This window comes from Thermoascus crustaceus, assembly GCF_041956765.1.
Source record: "Thermoascus crustaceus strain CBS 181.67 unplaced genomic scaffold VTN00scaffold_4, whole genome shotgun sequence".
NCBI lineage: Eukaryota > Fungi > Ascomycota > Eurotiomycetes > Eurotiales > Thermoascaceae > Thermoascus > Thermoascus crustaceus.
The window spans coordinates 884,876-899,701 of NW_027192530.1; the positions used below are offsets into that span (position 1 = coordinate 884,876).

A 14,826-nucleotide genomic window follows, 5' to 3' on the forward strand; every position below is an offset into this window, starting at 1 on the left:
CGCTGATCATAACATGAAGGTCTCAAATATAAAGTCTTGAAGAGTTGTTCAAAACACTGTAGCAACTGTATCTTGGCACTTGGCAGAATTATCTAAGTGTGATGTGGCTGGCTTTACTGCTGAAGGTGTGCATATTTTGTTTTTTGAATTGTTCTTTTTGCAAGGCTAATAGTTTCCCCAGTTTAAGAAACTAGCTTAAGAGCAGACTTGTCTTGCAGAGAAGAAGTGTAAGGCATTGAGTTCTGTCTGGAAACACCTATCTGTTGGATTATGACTATGAATCATGAAGGTGGATTGTAGACCTGGATTGTGAGGATGGATCATAGATGATCCAGTATGGCCACATAACTAGACCTCCTTTTATCAGCCTTGTCAGTGATCTCTAGGCTGTGCTGTAACAACCAGACAACCCAGTCCCATCACAGGCTGTCAGACCCTGTTGGACGCACTCCCCACAACAAGAATACCTGGGATCCATCTTGCAAACAATCTCCAGCTTATCCTCTTTCTGTCTGGCCTGAAGTAATAAACAGGAACTGCAAGGAATGGGCATCTTGTCGCCTAGTAAATCAATCTTGTCAGCTAACATAAGTCTTTCACGATGCTTAGCAGAGACAGGATCAGACTGTTTGTGCTTGGGAGGCATGATAACACAACTTACAGCAAGGAAGAAGAAAGAATCGGACTGCACAGTTACTGGAGCCCAATTATAAACTAATATTCAGGCTGAAGATCCTTGAGGGAGGGGGGGGGGGGGTAGTGTTACAGCACAGCCTAGAGATTACTGAAGGGGCTGGCGAAGGGAGGTCTAGTCATGTGGCCATACTGGATTGTCTACGATCCACCTCCATGATCCATAGTCATGATCCAACAGATAGGTGTTTCCGGGCAGAACTCATCATGTATATAAGACGCTCCTTAACCATGGGGATTAGGACCCTGTGGTCAACTCAAATAGCAATCCTGATAGTAACATTGCTAGTAACGGCCTACTAATCTATCTCTTTCCCTTGCTTTCTGTCTTCAAGATAAACCCAACGAGCCCCAGCCTAGGAGACTGAGGCCTGCCATTACACCAGGGTAATCTAGCATGTGTATTTTCTCAACTTGAGACAAAAGTTTATTGCAGTGCCGAGGACATGTTACACTTTTGGTAAGGTACCAGCTTTGCCAGAGATTATAAGAAAACAGTCTATAAAGACTCAGTATTTCCGCTGCCTTGTAAGAATTGTCCGTGCAAGATAGTCACCCTAATTTTGATCTCAACCACGCTGCAAGTGCTTCTGTCCAGCCTATCTTGTGAGGCAATGATGTTTTGCTCCAAATTTCAAGCGATATGCAATGCTCTGCCAAGTCATCTAGTGACTGCCATAGATCTACTCAGTCGAAAAAAGGCTGAGGTATGTCCAGCCACCTCCAAGAGACTAGAACCATACTCATTTCATCTTAATCAGTCCTGGGAGACCTTTCAGATTCAACAATGTGAAGGTCCAGATTTCGTACTGGAAGCAAGTTCTTGGAGGCTTCAGCAGCCATTTAGTGAACTGATGGAATCTATTTACAGCATTGCTTTCCTCCTACAATGCGGTGGTCATCTGTGCTTAGTCATTGGGGAAGCTCGGAGAAGATGGGGAGACGCAGAATGGGAACCTTTGACGGGAACAGAAGGCTTGTGTACTGGAGCTGAGCAGCGGAAAGGCTGTGCCTTGTACTGTCCGCTAACCTATAGAGGTGGCTCTATCTCGGTTCCCTCTAGACTACTGGAAGGCACGCAGGCCGGGATTATGTTGAAAGAACGAGCGGGAAACCCAAACTCCTCATTGCAGAAAGCCAAGATTGCAGCAAGGCTCTTTCTAGCTGCAGTCAGAGGGACATGCAGATACTGTGCCGTTCGCATCCTGCAAATCCTTTTCTCCATGGTTGCTGTGACCATGGAGGTCTTGAGAGAGGGGGACAACAAAACTCCAGGAGAAGGGGATTGGATAACTCTCACACTTGAGGATCCAACGGTCCAAAGTACTAAAATCCGTCTTTAAGTTGGGGAGAACATTTATCTGTGCGTCTGACACTGAGTTTGCGTACCAGGGAACCAAACACTATAACAATGCTTTTCGGAGAGACAAGCTTGAAGGATCTCTCACCTGCTCAATTGACTCTCTTGGCACAAACCTTTGACGTCCTCGAAACTTCGATACCAGTAATGGGAGAGGGCGCTAAGGCAAGGCTCAGAAAGCAAAAACAGAAGACTCAGATGTGTCTCTGCGTGTACCCCGTTCAAGAAACGACTGGAAACATAACCGTAGACTCTGCACTCGTTAATGGTACATCCACATTGAATTGCTAATAAGTGAAATCTCACTTGCCCGTGAATGAAGAAATAGGGAAGGCGTAGCATGCATGACTAAGAGCAGTGATGAGGGCATTCACAATATCAGAGCCCACCATGTTTCTGGATGATAACTCGGGTCGAGGGGGAAGAAGCTTTCGTGCCTAGCATATTATTCAGCGAGGCGCCGGTGAGGGCATCAGAAATCAGTTCTGCGGCAGCTATGTCGATTGCGGTATGGTTTAAAGGGCGATGTCCCGAAAACGTCGAGGGATGTCAGCACTACAGACATGATTGGATCTGACAGGGGTAAGCAGGATAGGCAGGAGAATCGCTTTCTGTGAACTCGAAGGTTTCCGGCACTAGGCTTGGATACACTCTGCCTACACTGTGTCCTGTTAATTGGCATTTCACGCCGACTTAGACTGCAATTCCTACATAGTCTCGTGGCGAGGAATTGTCCAATTACTGGAAGTCCTGGTGGTCGATAGCAGGCCGGACCAGAATTCAAATCAACCGAAGATGAGGATGTCAGAGGTGGAAGAGACAAGTTGAAGAGTGCTGATGATGTGCGGATCTAAGGCGACGTGTACCGTACCATATCCTTTTTTTTTCGCTGGCAGTTGAGTGTCACACCCTGGAATCCTTTGAAGAGTCCGTAGTATAAGTGGGGGAAAGTATAGTTTAAGCCATTAATTCGGGTGTATATTTTTTCGACCTAATTATAGTGCCTCAGCTCATGTCCTTACACCCTATTTCTGCCTAATGTAGTCTCCCCACATAAAACATGGCCTTTCACCACATTTCCTCTTCTCCTTAGCTACCACAGAAGAAAGATTCACTTTGGGGATCTTCCCTTCCGGGACAACCGATCAGGATGGGGTAATTGACTTCGGATGCCAACCCGCACAAGCGATTCGATCATTGGCTGGCGGTCTGACCCTTGCATTGGCAGTTTTCTTTCCCAGCTGTTGTCTGTTAGGAAAACGATACTTATCGCTTTCCAAAACTTACACAGAATCACCAATGTCATCGGGAAGCAGGATAAGAGCGCCAGGGCCTCCCAGTTCATTCGCCAGAAGCTGATATCTGTCACCTCGGCAGGCCCATGTGCCCAGCCGACCCTCGATCTCTTCTAACGGATCATTAACCATGTGTCATTAACAGAGAACTGGCAGGCGGAGTGCTCTCTCACTTCTTATCTTCATCGTCTTTTATTGTCTGGAAAATGGATATTGCAGTGCTGAAATCTTTCTTAAGATGCCTAACTCGCGCCTGTGAAGTCGAGACACGTAACATATGGACAATAAGTTAGATAACAAATTCTTTCTGGATGACGCTATAAGTCTGCTAGCTGTCTGCTAGCTGGAAGGAACTCAACTAATCGATTCAGGTTACAGCTTGCTTCGCCGCTTTCTGGAGAGCACTCCCAGCCGATTTCAAATCAAAACTTCGCGTCGCACTCAAGGTGCCAACCGACAATCCAAGAGACGGTCCCATGTTAACATCACCCTTTCTCCGCAAGTTGCGCCGGTTTTCGATAAGTGGAAAGCCAACATTCTGGACTTTTACGTACAGATTGAGGACACGAAATTTGAACCCGGACTCGATGCAGCCTATGCCTTTCTCTGTCGGGTCGAAAATCGCTACGCAGGGGATCGAATTCGTCGGAGATTGCTTTACGTCGTCTTCTCCCGCCTGAAGGCGTCTTTCGGTCGCGTCTAGCTGAGAGGCCCATTTTGACCCAGTTCGCTCACCTCATTACACAGTCTGGGTAAGTCACGGCGCTAAGACTTCGGACTGTCACGGTGTGACACTCTGAGCCCTTAGCGGGGAACACAGCACATACTGCTTGATGCTGAGATGAAGAGTCTGTGCGCAGTAAAAATCTGCAGCTTCATATGGTCATTACTCTATTGAATCATGGTCTGCATAGACCTTGTTGGCACTGGTACTCATGCATCACAGACTCACATTGGATCGGGAGGGCGAACATCATGATGTCAAGTCCGCTCATTCCCAATTCCATCATGATGCTTCGGAAGAACTAAGAATGAAAGACAGAAATAACATATGGTGGTGTGCTCCCAGACTCCGGAGAGGAAAACTAAGTGGATCCAAGCCAGACTAGACAAAATGAAAGCAAAGAACTGTAGCTCAAAGAAGAACCACAACTTGCAAACAGTGAAGCTGGATAGCGGAGAGGACTAAAGCAACGACGGGCCCAGCTGACCTGCCACTTCCCTTCCGCCCACGCTTGATGGGGGTTCATAGTGTCAAGGTCGAAAAGGAACACGAGGATGAGGGGAATAAGGCGATGCTTCCGAAGACGATCCTCAGAATCAGAACCCCCTACATCCAGAGAGTTTGGTCGACATATGGAGACAGTAAACAATTTCCTGAAAGGATTTATTGATGAATATTCCGGCAGACTATAAAGAGAATCCACTTTATCAGCTTGTTCACGGAACCTGACGGACTTCACCTCTCAGTCATCACCACAAGCATCGGTCATCTCCAAGCACTTTCTCATAAATAGTAACATCCCATCCACTCAGACCCCGGAAGCCCGATGGAGCTCTCCAACCACACAGGACAGTGCACCATTAACATGATATCAGTAGGAGAATCAAAATCCCTCGCTGTCTGCAAGGCGAAGACGTTCCTGGCAAACCCTCCAACATCTATACGACTACGACCATCCACCGATTCCAAGTTCCAGATGGCATGGCCCACTCCTCCACCTAGACGGGTCATCTACCCGTTCAATCCTCATACCAAGACCATCAACAATCTGCCTACAATCGACCCGGGCTTCGACCCTGAACCTAACGTGCTCCCTGCTCCAATCCTCTCCTTTGTTGTGGATGCTAACCATCCGATTGTGCCATGTTGGAGAGATGTGGCCCGTCAAACTATCGACAAGTTGGACCAGGCAGGGTTGAAATGGGTTGCGGTCGAGTGTTTTCAGCGGAGGCAGCTCACGGAGAAGAGCACTACTCATGACGATACTTCGATTGTTATTATTGTGCAGGAGCTTTCGCTGGATCCTGAGCGTCTTCAGGGCGTGCTCCGGGAAATCCATGAATTATCTGGTATTTTTCTCACCACCCCCCCCCCCCCTCCCCCCCTTACTATGTACGTATTAACAGATCTAACCTAGATCGCTGCAGGTAATCTGTTCGTTGAGCTCGTTGAGGGCAATATTGAACTCCATGCATTTATGCGTAGTGTGACTCTTGATGTCCCATACCATGTCCAACCCCAGATAGGTGACAGTATCGGGACTGACCGCTTTCCATGGAGAGCTGGCACCTTTGGTGGCTATCTGGAACTCTTTGGTAAACAAGGGTTTTCAGAGAGTAAGATTTGTGGTCTTACCTGTCACCATGTTCTTCGACCTTACGACGATACGAAGCATAGCCTTCCTCCAAATGATCATTTTGGTACGTTGATGTGATCCTGCATTTTTGATGATCGAGTATTGTTTGTTTATCGCAGGTTAACTAATGTCAACTACATTAGAACCGTTTGTTGCACTAGCTACGGGTGCTCAAGATCTCGTGCGAGTTTCACACCCTAGCTCAGTCGATCACAGGCTTAGTCTTGCTAGAGACTATGAGACTCTTGGGAGGCACCATTACCTTGACACAGAACTCCGGTGTCAGATGCAGCAGGCAGAAGATCAGATAAATGCAACCAAATTGGCATCGATCAACAATGACCTGGCCTACATCCATACACACATCTCCATCCTTCGGCAGAGAATTTCACATGCCACCTCTGCCGATAGAGAGATCGGAACGCTTTTCGCTAGCTCCGGCCTCAGAGTGTCTCCAACACACCAATGCCAACTCGACTGGGGTCTCATCGAATTGAAACCCGAGCGGATCGGAACGAACTATCTCCAAGAAACCCCAGCATCCGAAGGATCTCTGCAGCTCGTATCATTCCAGGATCTATCCACCATCAACACCGTCCGGTCCTGGTCCGCTGCAAATTTTCGACGACTTCAAAAAGAAGACACCCAGGTCTACAAGGTCGGCCGCTCTACCGGCCTGACCGAGGGAGTGGTGAACCATGTCGAGAGCTTCATCGCTTCCAGGTACACCACCGCTGCCGCCGCCGCCGCCACCCGTCGCGTAACAACGGTGTCGATGGAGTGGGCGGTTTTACCAGATCATCATCATCATCATTATCATCATCATGGCCGACGATTCTGCGACCATGGGGACTCCGGCTCCTGGGTGATCACGAAAGCCCTTGGAAAGCTTGTTGGCGTTCTATGGGGGAAGTCAAGTGTCTCGGCTGCGTCCTACTTTACCCCAATCGATGTGGTTGCGGACGACATCCGTGAAGTTACGGGGTACCGTGTGCGTCTTCCCGGCGGAGAGGAGATAATTTGATGAGTTCTAGGAGTCCACCGAGGGGGCGGGGGTTGAGGTTTAGGCATAGATCTGGAAGCGTAAAAAGTCAGTTCTGGAGATCTCCTTTCCTCCTCTTTGGCTGCGTAAGGAAACATTGTGACCTAATGTGCATACCTAGTACTTGGTATGACAGATTAGGTAGATCTATGTACATACTTGTCATAGAATGCTGCATCAGTTCTTCCAAAACTCACTGCTTATTGCTTACTGTACTCTCCCCTTCTTTATAAAGTTACTGGGATTACCAGCAATACGCAAGTGCCGTTCTTTTTTTTTCTTTTTTTTATACCTACTATATATATCTCTGTAAGGGCTGAGTTAGGCACAACATTCATCCGTTCATATACCAGCATGCTAAGTCCATTATGTAGTCCAGTTTCTACTTAGGTACCTAACCTACTTACCTAGTTAGGTTAATAGACACTGGATTGGAGAGTAGAGCCACAGTTCCAATAATGATAATGACGTTTTATCTGAGATTCAGAGGTAGAGGGGGTTAGAAAAATTGAAAGATTGAAAGCCCCGGGCCGGTTAGCTGTGCGAAAATTCAATGTCAAAGTTATGAATGATGATGATGTGATTATTGACTACCGAAGCAAAAATTCCTCAATGCATTTTGTGTATATGCGTGTGTGTGGTTGAGGGTTGAGAGAAATGGTCCGCAGTAGGTGAGGTAGGTAGGTAGTTCTGTAGTAGGCATTTTCCGATTCATTCATCTATCATCTAGCAGCCACCCACGCCTGCTGGGGCCCTATAACGTGACTTAGGTAGAGGTAGATAGGTAGGTAGATAACTATGTATATATGTACATGTTCTTTCCATATCTTCCGGGAATCAAGCAGAGATACAGGCAAACGTAACGTGACAAGGTGGTAGGATACTAAGTTAGGTAGGTAGTCTCCAGATCACTTCATTTTATCTCCCCACACCAGCAACAATTCGACCGCCACGGCCTGCGGGGAAATTCCTCGCGCTGAGCAGGGCACCCTTGACGCCTCTAATTTCGGCCTTGAAGCTGTTGATCGCGTCCTCCTCGCCCTTGCGCATGCCCGTCATGGCACCGACGACGCTGCTGCCCCCGAGGTCTGCGGCGCCGGTCGCGCTGTAGATGTTGTAGATGCTGGAGCTGAGGTAGCTCGATCCACTGTACGTCAGGCTGTCGAGGTAGGTCTGCAGCTCGCCGAGGCGGTCCTTGACGAGGTCATCGGCGACTCCCGCCTGGCTTTCCGCCTCGAGGAATTCGCGGAGGTGTGAGCGGAGGATGTCCAGACGCTTTGCGTGGCCCAAGGCGGTCTTTGTTGAATCTTTCTCCGCATCTGCGTTGGTGAAGTAAGACGGAGTGCTGACTCCGCGGGCCAGATCTGGGGTCGTCTGCGTCGCGATGTCGCGGTGGAAGAGCTCTGTCGGGTCTGAGGTGACTGAGTCCGAGTCGTCCGTGTCGGAGGCGTTGGCTTTTGCTGCTGCTGCCCGGGAAGGATATGGCGGTATGACGGAGACGTTCTGTTCCAGCTTGTCGTTCAGCTTCCGGAGGTTTTGCTGAGCTGTTTGGGCGAGCTCGTGTCGGGCGTTGGTCAGACTCGAGAGCATGGGCTTGACGAGGTACTCGCTCATGCCGTAGACGCTGGCTCCGAGACCAGCAGCGCCATAGAGGGTGTAGAGGATGCTGCGGAAGGAGAAAAGAGGAGGTGGATTGGCGGGTTGGAGGAGGAATTCTGGGTAGGTGATGACGGGGGGTACGTCGCGGGCGGTCTTCGTCGTCGTAGTGGAGGATGCGGAGGAAGATGTAGGAGTCGGGATATTTTCTGATGATGATGTCGACGACGATGATGGCGTCTCTACTAATGCCTCTGAGCTAGCGTCTGAAGATGTTGAAGACATGGCCTCGTCTTCTCTCTGGTCTCCTTCCTGGCTAGTCGCCTCCGCGTTGCGGGAGACGCCCAGCAGCTTCTGGATCTCGTCACCCTTCAGCCCTTTGGACTCTAGGAAGGCGATCTTGCGGTCTGTCGGTGCATCGCGTATAGATTCATCCTGTAGAAACCTGGTGGCTTGCTCCAGGAGGGTGTCTCTGGACGCAGTGTCGGGCGCCTCTTCGGAGCTCTGGGCGGATGCGGAGGACTCGTCAGGAGTGGCAGAGCTGGCCTGCTGCTGCCACTCCGGTATGGAGGAGCTCTTGTCATCCGGACCGGCCATGGTCGATGAGGAGCTCAAGGCCCTGAATAGAAGGATAGGAGTTGGGGAGAAAGAGGTTGGAGGAGTTGAGATATATCATATGCTGCGGTCTCCGTCCGGGGTAGCGAGGACGGCTCTCCACACGTGCTCCGCCAACCTCGGCTGGCGACCCGGTACGGTAACGAAGCGGTCACGGTACCTGCTTCTCCTGCGGGACGGTGCCGGGGCAGATGTATAGATAGATATGTACTCAGCTTCTCTTCTGTATGTATAGAGTACACTCTCTAGGCTGCCAGTTCCTTACGGTGCATGAGGTTGAGTCGAGATGAGGTTATCTGTCTCTATCTGCCTGTATGAGTACTGTATCCACCTCGTCGGCCGTACTTGATCCAGGATCTTCTTATGCTTCATGCCCCGACTTGGCTCTTCTCTGCAGTCCATACTCTATCCCTCGTTCCTAAGTACCTGCCTACCAGCAAAAATCTAATCGAGTTTCTGCAAATCTACCTGTCCGTCACGGTGGAAGTCGATGCCTCGCTGCTCATGCTGCGCGGGCGAGCTGGCGAAGAAGGTCACTTTCAGGTTCTCGTGCTCGTCCGCGAGCGATCGGACATGGTCCTTGAAAGCCCGGGCACTATCGCGGCGTGCACCGTGTGTGGATTTTTCTCTCTGGATGAGACGGCCAGGAGGTAAGCGTGTTCAACATCGAGAGTAGTGGTGTGAGGCCAACGCCGGCGGGGAGGAGCACAACGGGATGTGTCATGTCATGGTCTGACAGGTAGAGTGAATATTGCCTTTGCTGAGGGTATTTCAGCCCCGGCACGTAGACCCGTACCGAGATATACTGACCAGGACGAGGTCTCTTTCCATCCACAGGTGCAAGATAAAAGGAAGTGATGTCATCCGACTCGGGCACTTTCTTCACGATCTTGAACTTGCGCCAGTACGTCCAGTCTTCGCTTTGGCGATACAAATCGGCCTCTTTGTTGATCAAGATATTGGCCAGCTGCCAGTAGGCGGCGGTCCAGGCATTGAGAATAGCCGGTGTACAAACGTTACCCAGAACCTGCTTCACGGCCGCGAGGAGATACTCTCCCACAGTCTTGTAGTCGTCTGGCTGTATGTAGAAGGACGAATGCCGGTGAGTTATGAGTTTGGTAGAGGGAGTGAGAGCGTCCAAGTTGTCAATGTTTGCGGCGTATGCGTACAGTGCACCGGCCAAAGCGCGGGCCTGGTGGCCGGTGACTTGGTTTGTGGTGTTGAAAACGGTGTTGAGCTCCGGATGCTCCTCAGCATGTTCTCATAGAACACTGTTGTGATGGCAGTGCCATGTTCTTGCACGACCGGAACCGTCGCTTTGATAATTTGGACTTTGTTCTGGTGTCAAGCTCATTTGCGTAAGATATCTGATATCTTGTTTGAATTGTATCCAAAAATTGATCCGGAGGGAAACTAATGATTGAGGAATTGAATATCAGAGGAATATCAGACTCTCCAGGCCGAAGAGGATCTATTTAAATATACAATGAAAGGCGATCAGAATTGGCAGCAGGTGCAGGCAACTTCGGATTTCAGACAGGCTTTGGGCTTGACCGTCATTGACACAGCGGTTCCACGCATTATGTCAGAGCAAAGGCAATCCATATGGGTTATGTTCCTTGCAAGCTCCGAGACTATGGAGTTCAATTAGCTCCGAACCTTTGCTTTTGAACACCCTGTGACACTCATTTCGCCACTTCCGCCATGACAACGTTATTCCATGTCGATGAACACGTTTTCTAGACTCTCTAGAGAACTAACAGCTGAGATGAGCATGCCCGGTTCTGGGTTTTCCCAGGTAAATTGGGGCACTGAACAGTGATGGTTCTGTTAAGTCAGTTCTTCAGCATATAAGACCTCAGGATGCTAGGTTAGAGCACCCGCAACACCAAAAGTGCGCTCCTCGAACTCGACAGCAACTAGCGGACATGCCAGCAAAGACAGCAGATAATGAAGAGGGCTGTGTTCTGCCTGTAGATCCCTTGGCTCTGCAGATCCTGTAAAAGTACATCTAACCGCGCCGTTGGGAGGCCAGCTCCACACCGCCTAGCGGCAGAATGCTCAGTCCAACGGCGAGTCCAGCGCCTCCGCCTCCGCCAACAGCCTGAGCGCTGGTCTGAAATCCTCGTACGACCATCGCGCGCGCTGCATCGCGATCAACAACGATTGGCAGCCCTAGCAGCCGTCGTGCTCAGCAAGACGTCCAGGTACGTTGTGGCTTCCCTTTTGCTGCTCGTGTCTTCGGGAACGATGGCCCGTCGGGATGTTCTCCGCACGCCTGTCCCTGCTGCTCTTCTCATCGAACATCCTGCGCGTCCCCAGGCCCGGCCCCCCCAGCCGGGCTCAGGCCTGGGCGGGAGCGTCTCCTCCGTCTGAGCGATCCCGACGCCGCGGCAGACGACCGTCATCCTCATTTCCTCTCTGCCTATAGTGATCGCGAGTGGGACGCCTGGCTCGTTGCTCGTGTGGAGGACTCCCGCAGAGAGGTGGCGTTGACTGCGTGAATGGGCTTCTTTGTGTCCCTCTGTCTTTTCTTTTCGCCTGGATGCCAGCCCATGCATCCTGGAAGTGACGCAGATTCTCCCGCAGTCGCTGATTGACTGCGATGCCTTTGCCCCTTTGACAAGTAACACGCATCCACACGACTGCGGATCTCGGGCAGATACAGATTACCCCATTTCTCCGCTGTCCAACTCATTGCCCCGCCTCTTTTCTGCCGCGGTGATCTTCCCTTCTGTTCTCTTCTTGATACCCAATCTTCGCAAGCCCTGTCACTTCTGCCCTTCCAGTTCACAGGTTCTCTGTTCTTGTGTTCTGATTCAAGATGCCTCCCCGTCGTTCCCTGCGCCCTCGGGCAGCTACAGCCAAGGAATCGAGCCCACCGGTTTCTAACACAAGATCAAGACCTACTAGGGTTACCCGTGCTGTCGCTTCTTCTCCCTCAGTAACGGTTTCTCGATCCCCGTCGAACTCACCTGAAGATTCCAGGAGGTCCATCCGCCTGACCGTGAAGATGCCTTCGAGCAAGCTGCGAGAAGTCACCAGTGGCTCAAAGCGCGGGTCCTCGACCAGAGGCTCGGTGAATATCTTTGCTGAGGATCCCATTGTAACCGGCCCGCGGAATAGCCGGACCAAGAAGAAGATGGTCGAAGTCGACACCAGCGACGACGACGATCTTCGAGATGGAGAGGAAGAAGAGGTTGACGATTCTGAGGACGCAGCTGGTGAGGAAGACGAGGACGTCGATGCTGACGGAGACGTCGACATGGACGACGTACCGCCCCAGCCACCAGTGTCGAAACGTAAAGGGAACCCGGCTGTGACGGTAACACCGGCCGGGAACAAGCCAGTCAAGAGCGTGGAAGCCAAGGAAATGGAAGTAGCTGAAGATGATGACGATGACGAAGAGCTCTCGGAGCTGGAGTCTGACGCCGAAGGCGAACCTGATGATCAGGATGAGAGCGCCATGCAAGATGAAGAGATGGCTGAAGGCGCTGGCGAAGACGAAGAACTCGACGAGGAGGACGAAGAGGATGAAGATGAGGACGATGAGGACGACGATGATGAGGCAACGCCGGCCACTGGAAGCAGAGGAAGCACGCCCGATCTTAGCAGGATGACCAAGCGCCAGCGAGGCTCTCTGGGCGGGGATTTCTTGCAGCTTCCCATGGGTAAGTGTAGCTATTTATCAAATTCTGTATTTTACAATTACTGATATTTGGGCAGAACCGCAAGTCAAGAAGCACTTGACCGCAGAGGAACACGCCATGCGCCGTGCTGAAATGGCTAGGAGGAGAAAGAACCTCAGTGAGAAGCGTAACGAAGAGGAGAAGGTATGTATCCCACACTTTCTAGAGCGTTTTTATCCTCATATCTCAAACTACGAGGGTCATTCCCTTGTCACGAACGCGAGCTGACCGTCATATAGATGGACACCATCAACAGGCTCCTCAAAAAGCAAGCACCCAAGCGGCGCGGCAGGGTTCCGGCTGCAGAGACCGCGGAGGTCACCCCTGGAGCCCCAGAGGAAAAGGAGCCCGAGAAACTGGACCCTACGATGATCCGGTGGGTGAGCAGCCGCGACAGCTGCAGGATCGGTGTACCACCAGAATGGTTCGGCACTCCTGCAGGGCGGGTGTTCGGCGATGCGCCACCATCTATGGAGACCAATGGGTCCAGAAAGCTTGTCGAGGAAGTCTGATTGAGATGAGCTGATCAGAGAGCAAGAGTGGCGTGAGGCGTCTGTTCGAGATTCACTCGTCGTCTGGGGATTGATTCTCTGATACCATACCGCCAGAGAGTGTGTTATTCTGCTTGTACTCTTCTGACTAGATGGGGTTTTTTTGATGTAAGTTTTCGGCCGTCAAAGGGGTTATTGTTATTACTGTGGGTGGAGTTCTGCTGGACTTGAATTGAAAGGGTTAAGGAAAGGAAAGGAAAGCATTGGGAATACCTGTCACTGGAAATAGCATTGAGATAATAATCCTTTTCATAGATTCAAATATTCACCATCCTAGTCATTCTTATCATTATCAGTTAGAGGTGCAGCTGGTGTATTTATTGTAAGGAATGCATCTAAATATGGTATCTAAATTTACATTGTAGACATTGCGCCCTCCTCTATTGACAATATTCACAAAAACTATTACATGACCAAGGAAAGAAAGGAATCTAACCGAACCCCTCCCCTTGCCCTCCCATCCCTTTAAACCAAGGTAGTACTGTACAAATGAGCAATAGTTTAAAGGGCGTTTGGCTACTGGAATGAGTATCCACATTCACCACTCCTAAGCAGTTACATGTCCTTTAGAGCTAATCCATGTATACAGTGCGAGCCAGATCTCAACCCGACAGATTTATTTAAAAAGCTTGGCTCGGTTGATAGGTATCTATCTATCAGCAGGAGGAAAAACATGTCCTCATATCTGTACTTTTCGTTTACTTTTCATTCTATGCTACACTGTATATTGTATGTACTGTACATGGATTCCAGCCATTGATTCATTCATCTCTGAGTGGTGTGGCGCGTGTATTTTTCTTTCTTCCCTTCTGTATCTATCTCGATGGTTGGAGAGCGATCTCTCCTTTTTTTTGCTTGTAGAAGGTTCTTTCTCGCTCGCTCATTCGCACAGAGGGAAGGAGGGCCCACTACCGTAGGCATATTCCATTCGACTGTATATATATATATAAAGGCCCCGCCCCTCGCTTTCTGGACCGTGAATCTGAATAGATATATGGCAGGACCTGGGGCTTCCGCCGCCGCCGAATTTTTTTTTTCATCATCAGCTCGTTGTGAGGTATGTGCCATCGAACGTATGCTTCGTCTCGTCTCGTCGTCTCTCGTCACTATCCATAGATCATCTTTCTACTTCCTCTCCGTCTGATTATCTGAGCTATCAGTGGGCCTGTTGTCGTTATTGTTGCTCGCGGTGCTAGACTGCGGCTGAGGCGGAGGTTTGGTAATTGCTCTGTTTCGATTCAATCAATCAATTAATTAATCAGATATTCGCGCGGGGAATGGAGTCTAGTATGAACAGATAGATAAGGGGGAAATAAATCAAGGCACGTACTGCACACCCGCTCTCTTCTCCGCCTCGAGATGCTGGAAGGCCGGTTGGAAGGTGTAGTATCCTGCAATTCATTCAATTAGATCCGTCGTTAGTATGTATATTAGAGTTTGTCTTTCACTCTTGAATTCAACGGACAGACAGACGCAATGCGACAATGCGCAAAGGCGCAAAACTTACCGGTAAGAACACCCACCGCGGCAGCCACAGCTGCAGGAACAAAGCCACGCACCCCGCTCATCGTTTCCGATCCGGATTCCAGATTGCGCTGTGCAGATTGATTGTTGAGTTGAGATTT

General features: G+C 50.1%; 5 protein-coding genes across 5 annotated transcripts; 2 read left to right on the forward strand and 3 right to left on the reverse strand.

Moving 5' to 3' along the window:
* Positions 1-3,625: 3,625 nt before the first annotated feature.
* On the forward strand, positions 3,626-6,732 carry VTN00DRAFT_6902 (uncharacterized protein; the record flags this gene model as incomplete). Its single annotated transcript, XM_069433590.1, has 6 exons — positions 3,626-3,636; positions 3,727-4,045; positions 4,819-4,864; positions 4,948-5,421; positions 5,500-5,772; positions 5,852-6,732. The coding sequence occupies 6 exons, from the start codon at positions 3,626-3,628 to the stop codon at positions 6,730-6,732; spliced, it is 2,004 nt and encodes a 667-aa protein (XP_069286956.1).
* Positions 6,733-7,668: 936 nt separating this feature from the next.
* Positions 7,669-8,943, reverse strand: VTN00DRAFT_6903 (uncharacterized protein; the record flags this gene model as incomplete). The annotated part of the gene is made up of 1 exon (XM_069433591.1): positions 7,669-8,943. The coding sequence occupies one exon, from the start codon at positions 8,941-8,943 to the stop codon at positions 7,669-7,671; it is 1,275 nt and encodes a 424-aa protein (XP_069286957.1).
* Positions 8,944-9,405: 462 nt separating this feature from the next.
* VTN00DRAFT_6904 (uncharacterized protein) lies at positions 9,406-11,375 on the reverse strand (the record flags this gene model as incomplete). The annotated part of the gene is made up of 7 exons (XM_069433592.1): positions 9,406-9,556; positions 9,603-9,693; positions 9,772-10,167; positions 10,723-10,772; positions 10,829-10,880; positions 11,005-11,136; positions 11,267-11,375. 7 exons carry the CDS (start codon positions 11,373-11,375, stop codon positions 9,406-9,408), a joined length of 981 nt encoding a protein of 326 aa, XP_069286958.1.
* Positions 11,376-11,785: 410 nt separating this feature from the next.
* VTN00DRAFT_6905 (uncharacterized protein) lies at positions 11,786-13,162 on the forward strand (the record flags this gene model as incomplete). The annotated part of the gene is made up of 3 exons (XM_069433593.1): positions 11,786-12,632; positions 12,688-12,794; positions 12,890-13,162. 3 exons carry the CDS (start codon positions 11,786-11,788, stop codon positions 13,160-13,162), a joined length of 1,227 nt encoding a protein of 408 aa, XP_069286959.1.
* Positions 13,163-14,326: 1,164 nt separating this feature from the next.
* VTN00DRAFT_6906 (uncharacterized protein) lies at positions 14,327-14,769 on the reverse strand (the record flags this gene model as incomplete). Its single annotated transcript, XM_069433594.1, has 3 exons — positions 14,327-14,429; positions 14,532-14,592; positions 14,709-14,769. 3 exons carry the CDS (start codon positions 14,767-14,769, stop codon positions 14,327-14,329), a joined length of 225 nt encoding a protein of 74 aa, XP_069286960.1.
* Positions 14,770-14,826: the final 57 nt, after the last annotated feature.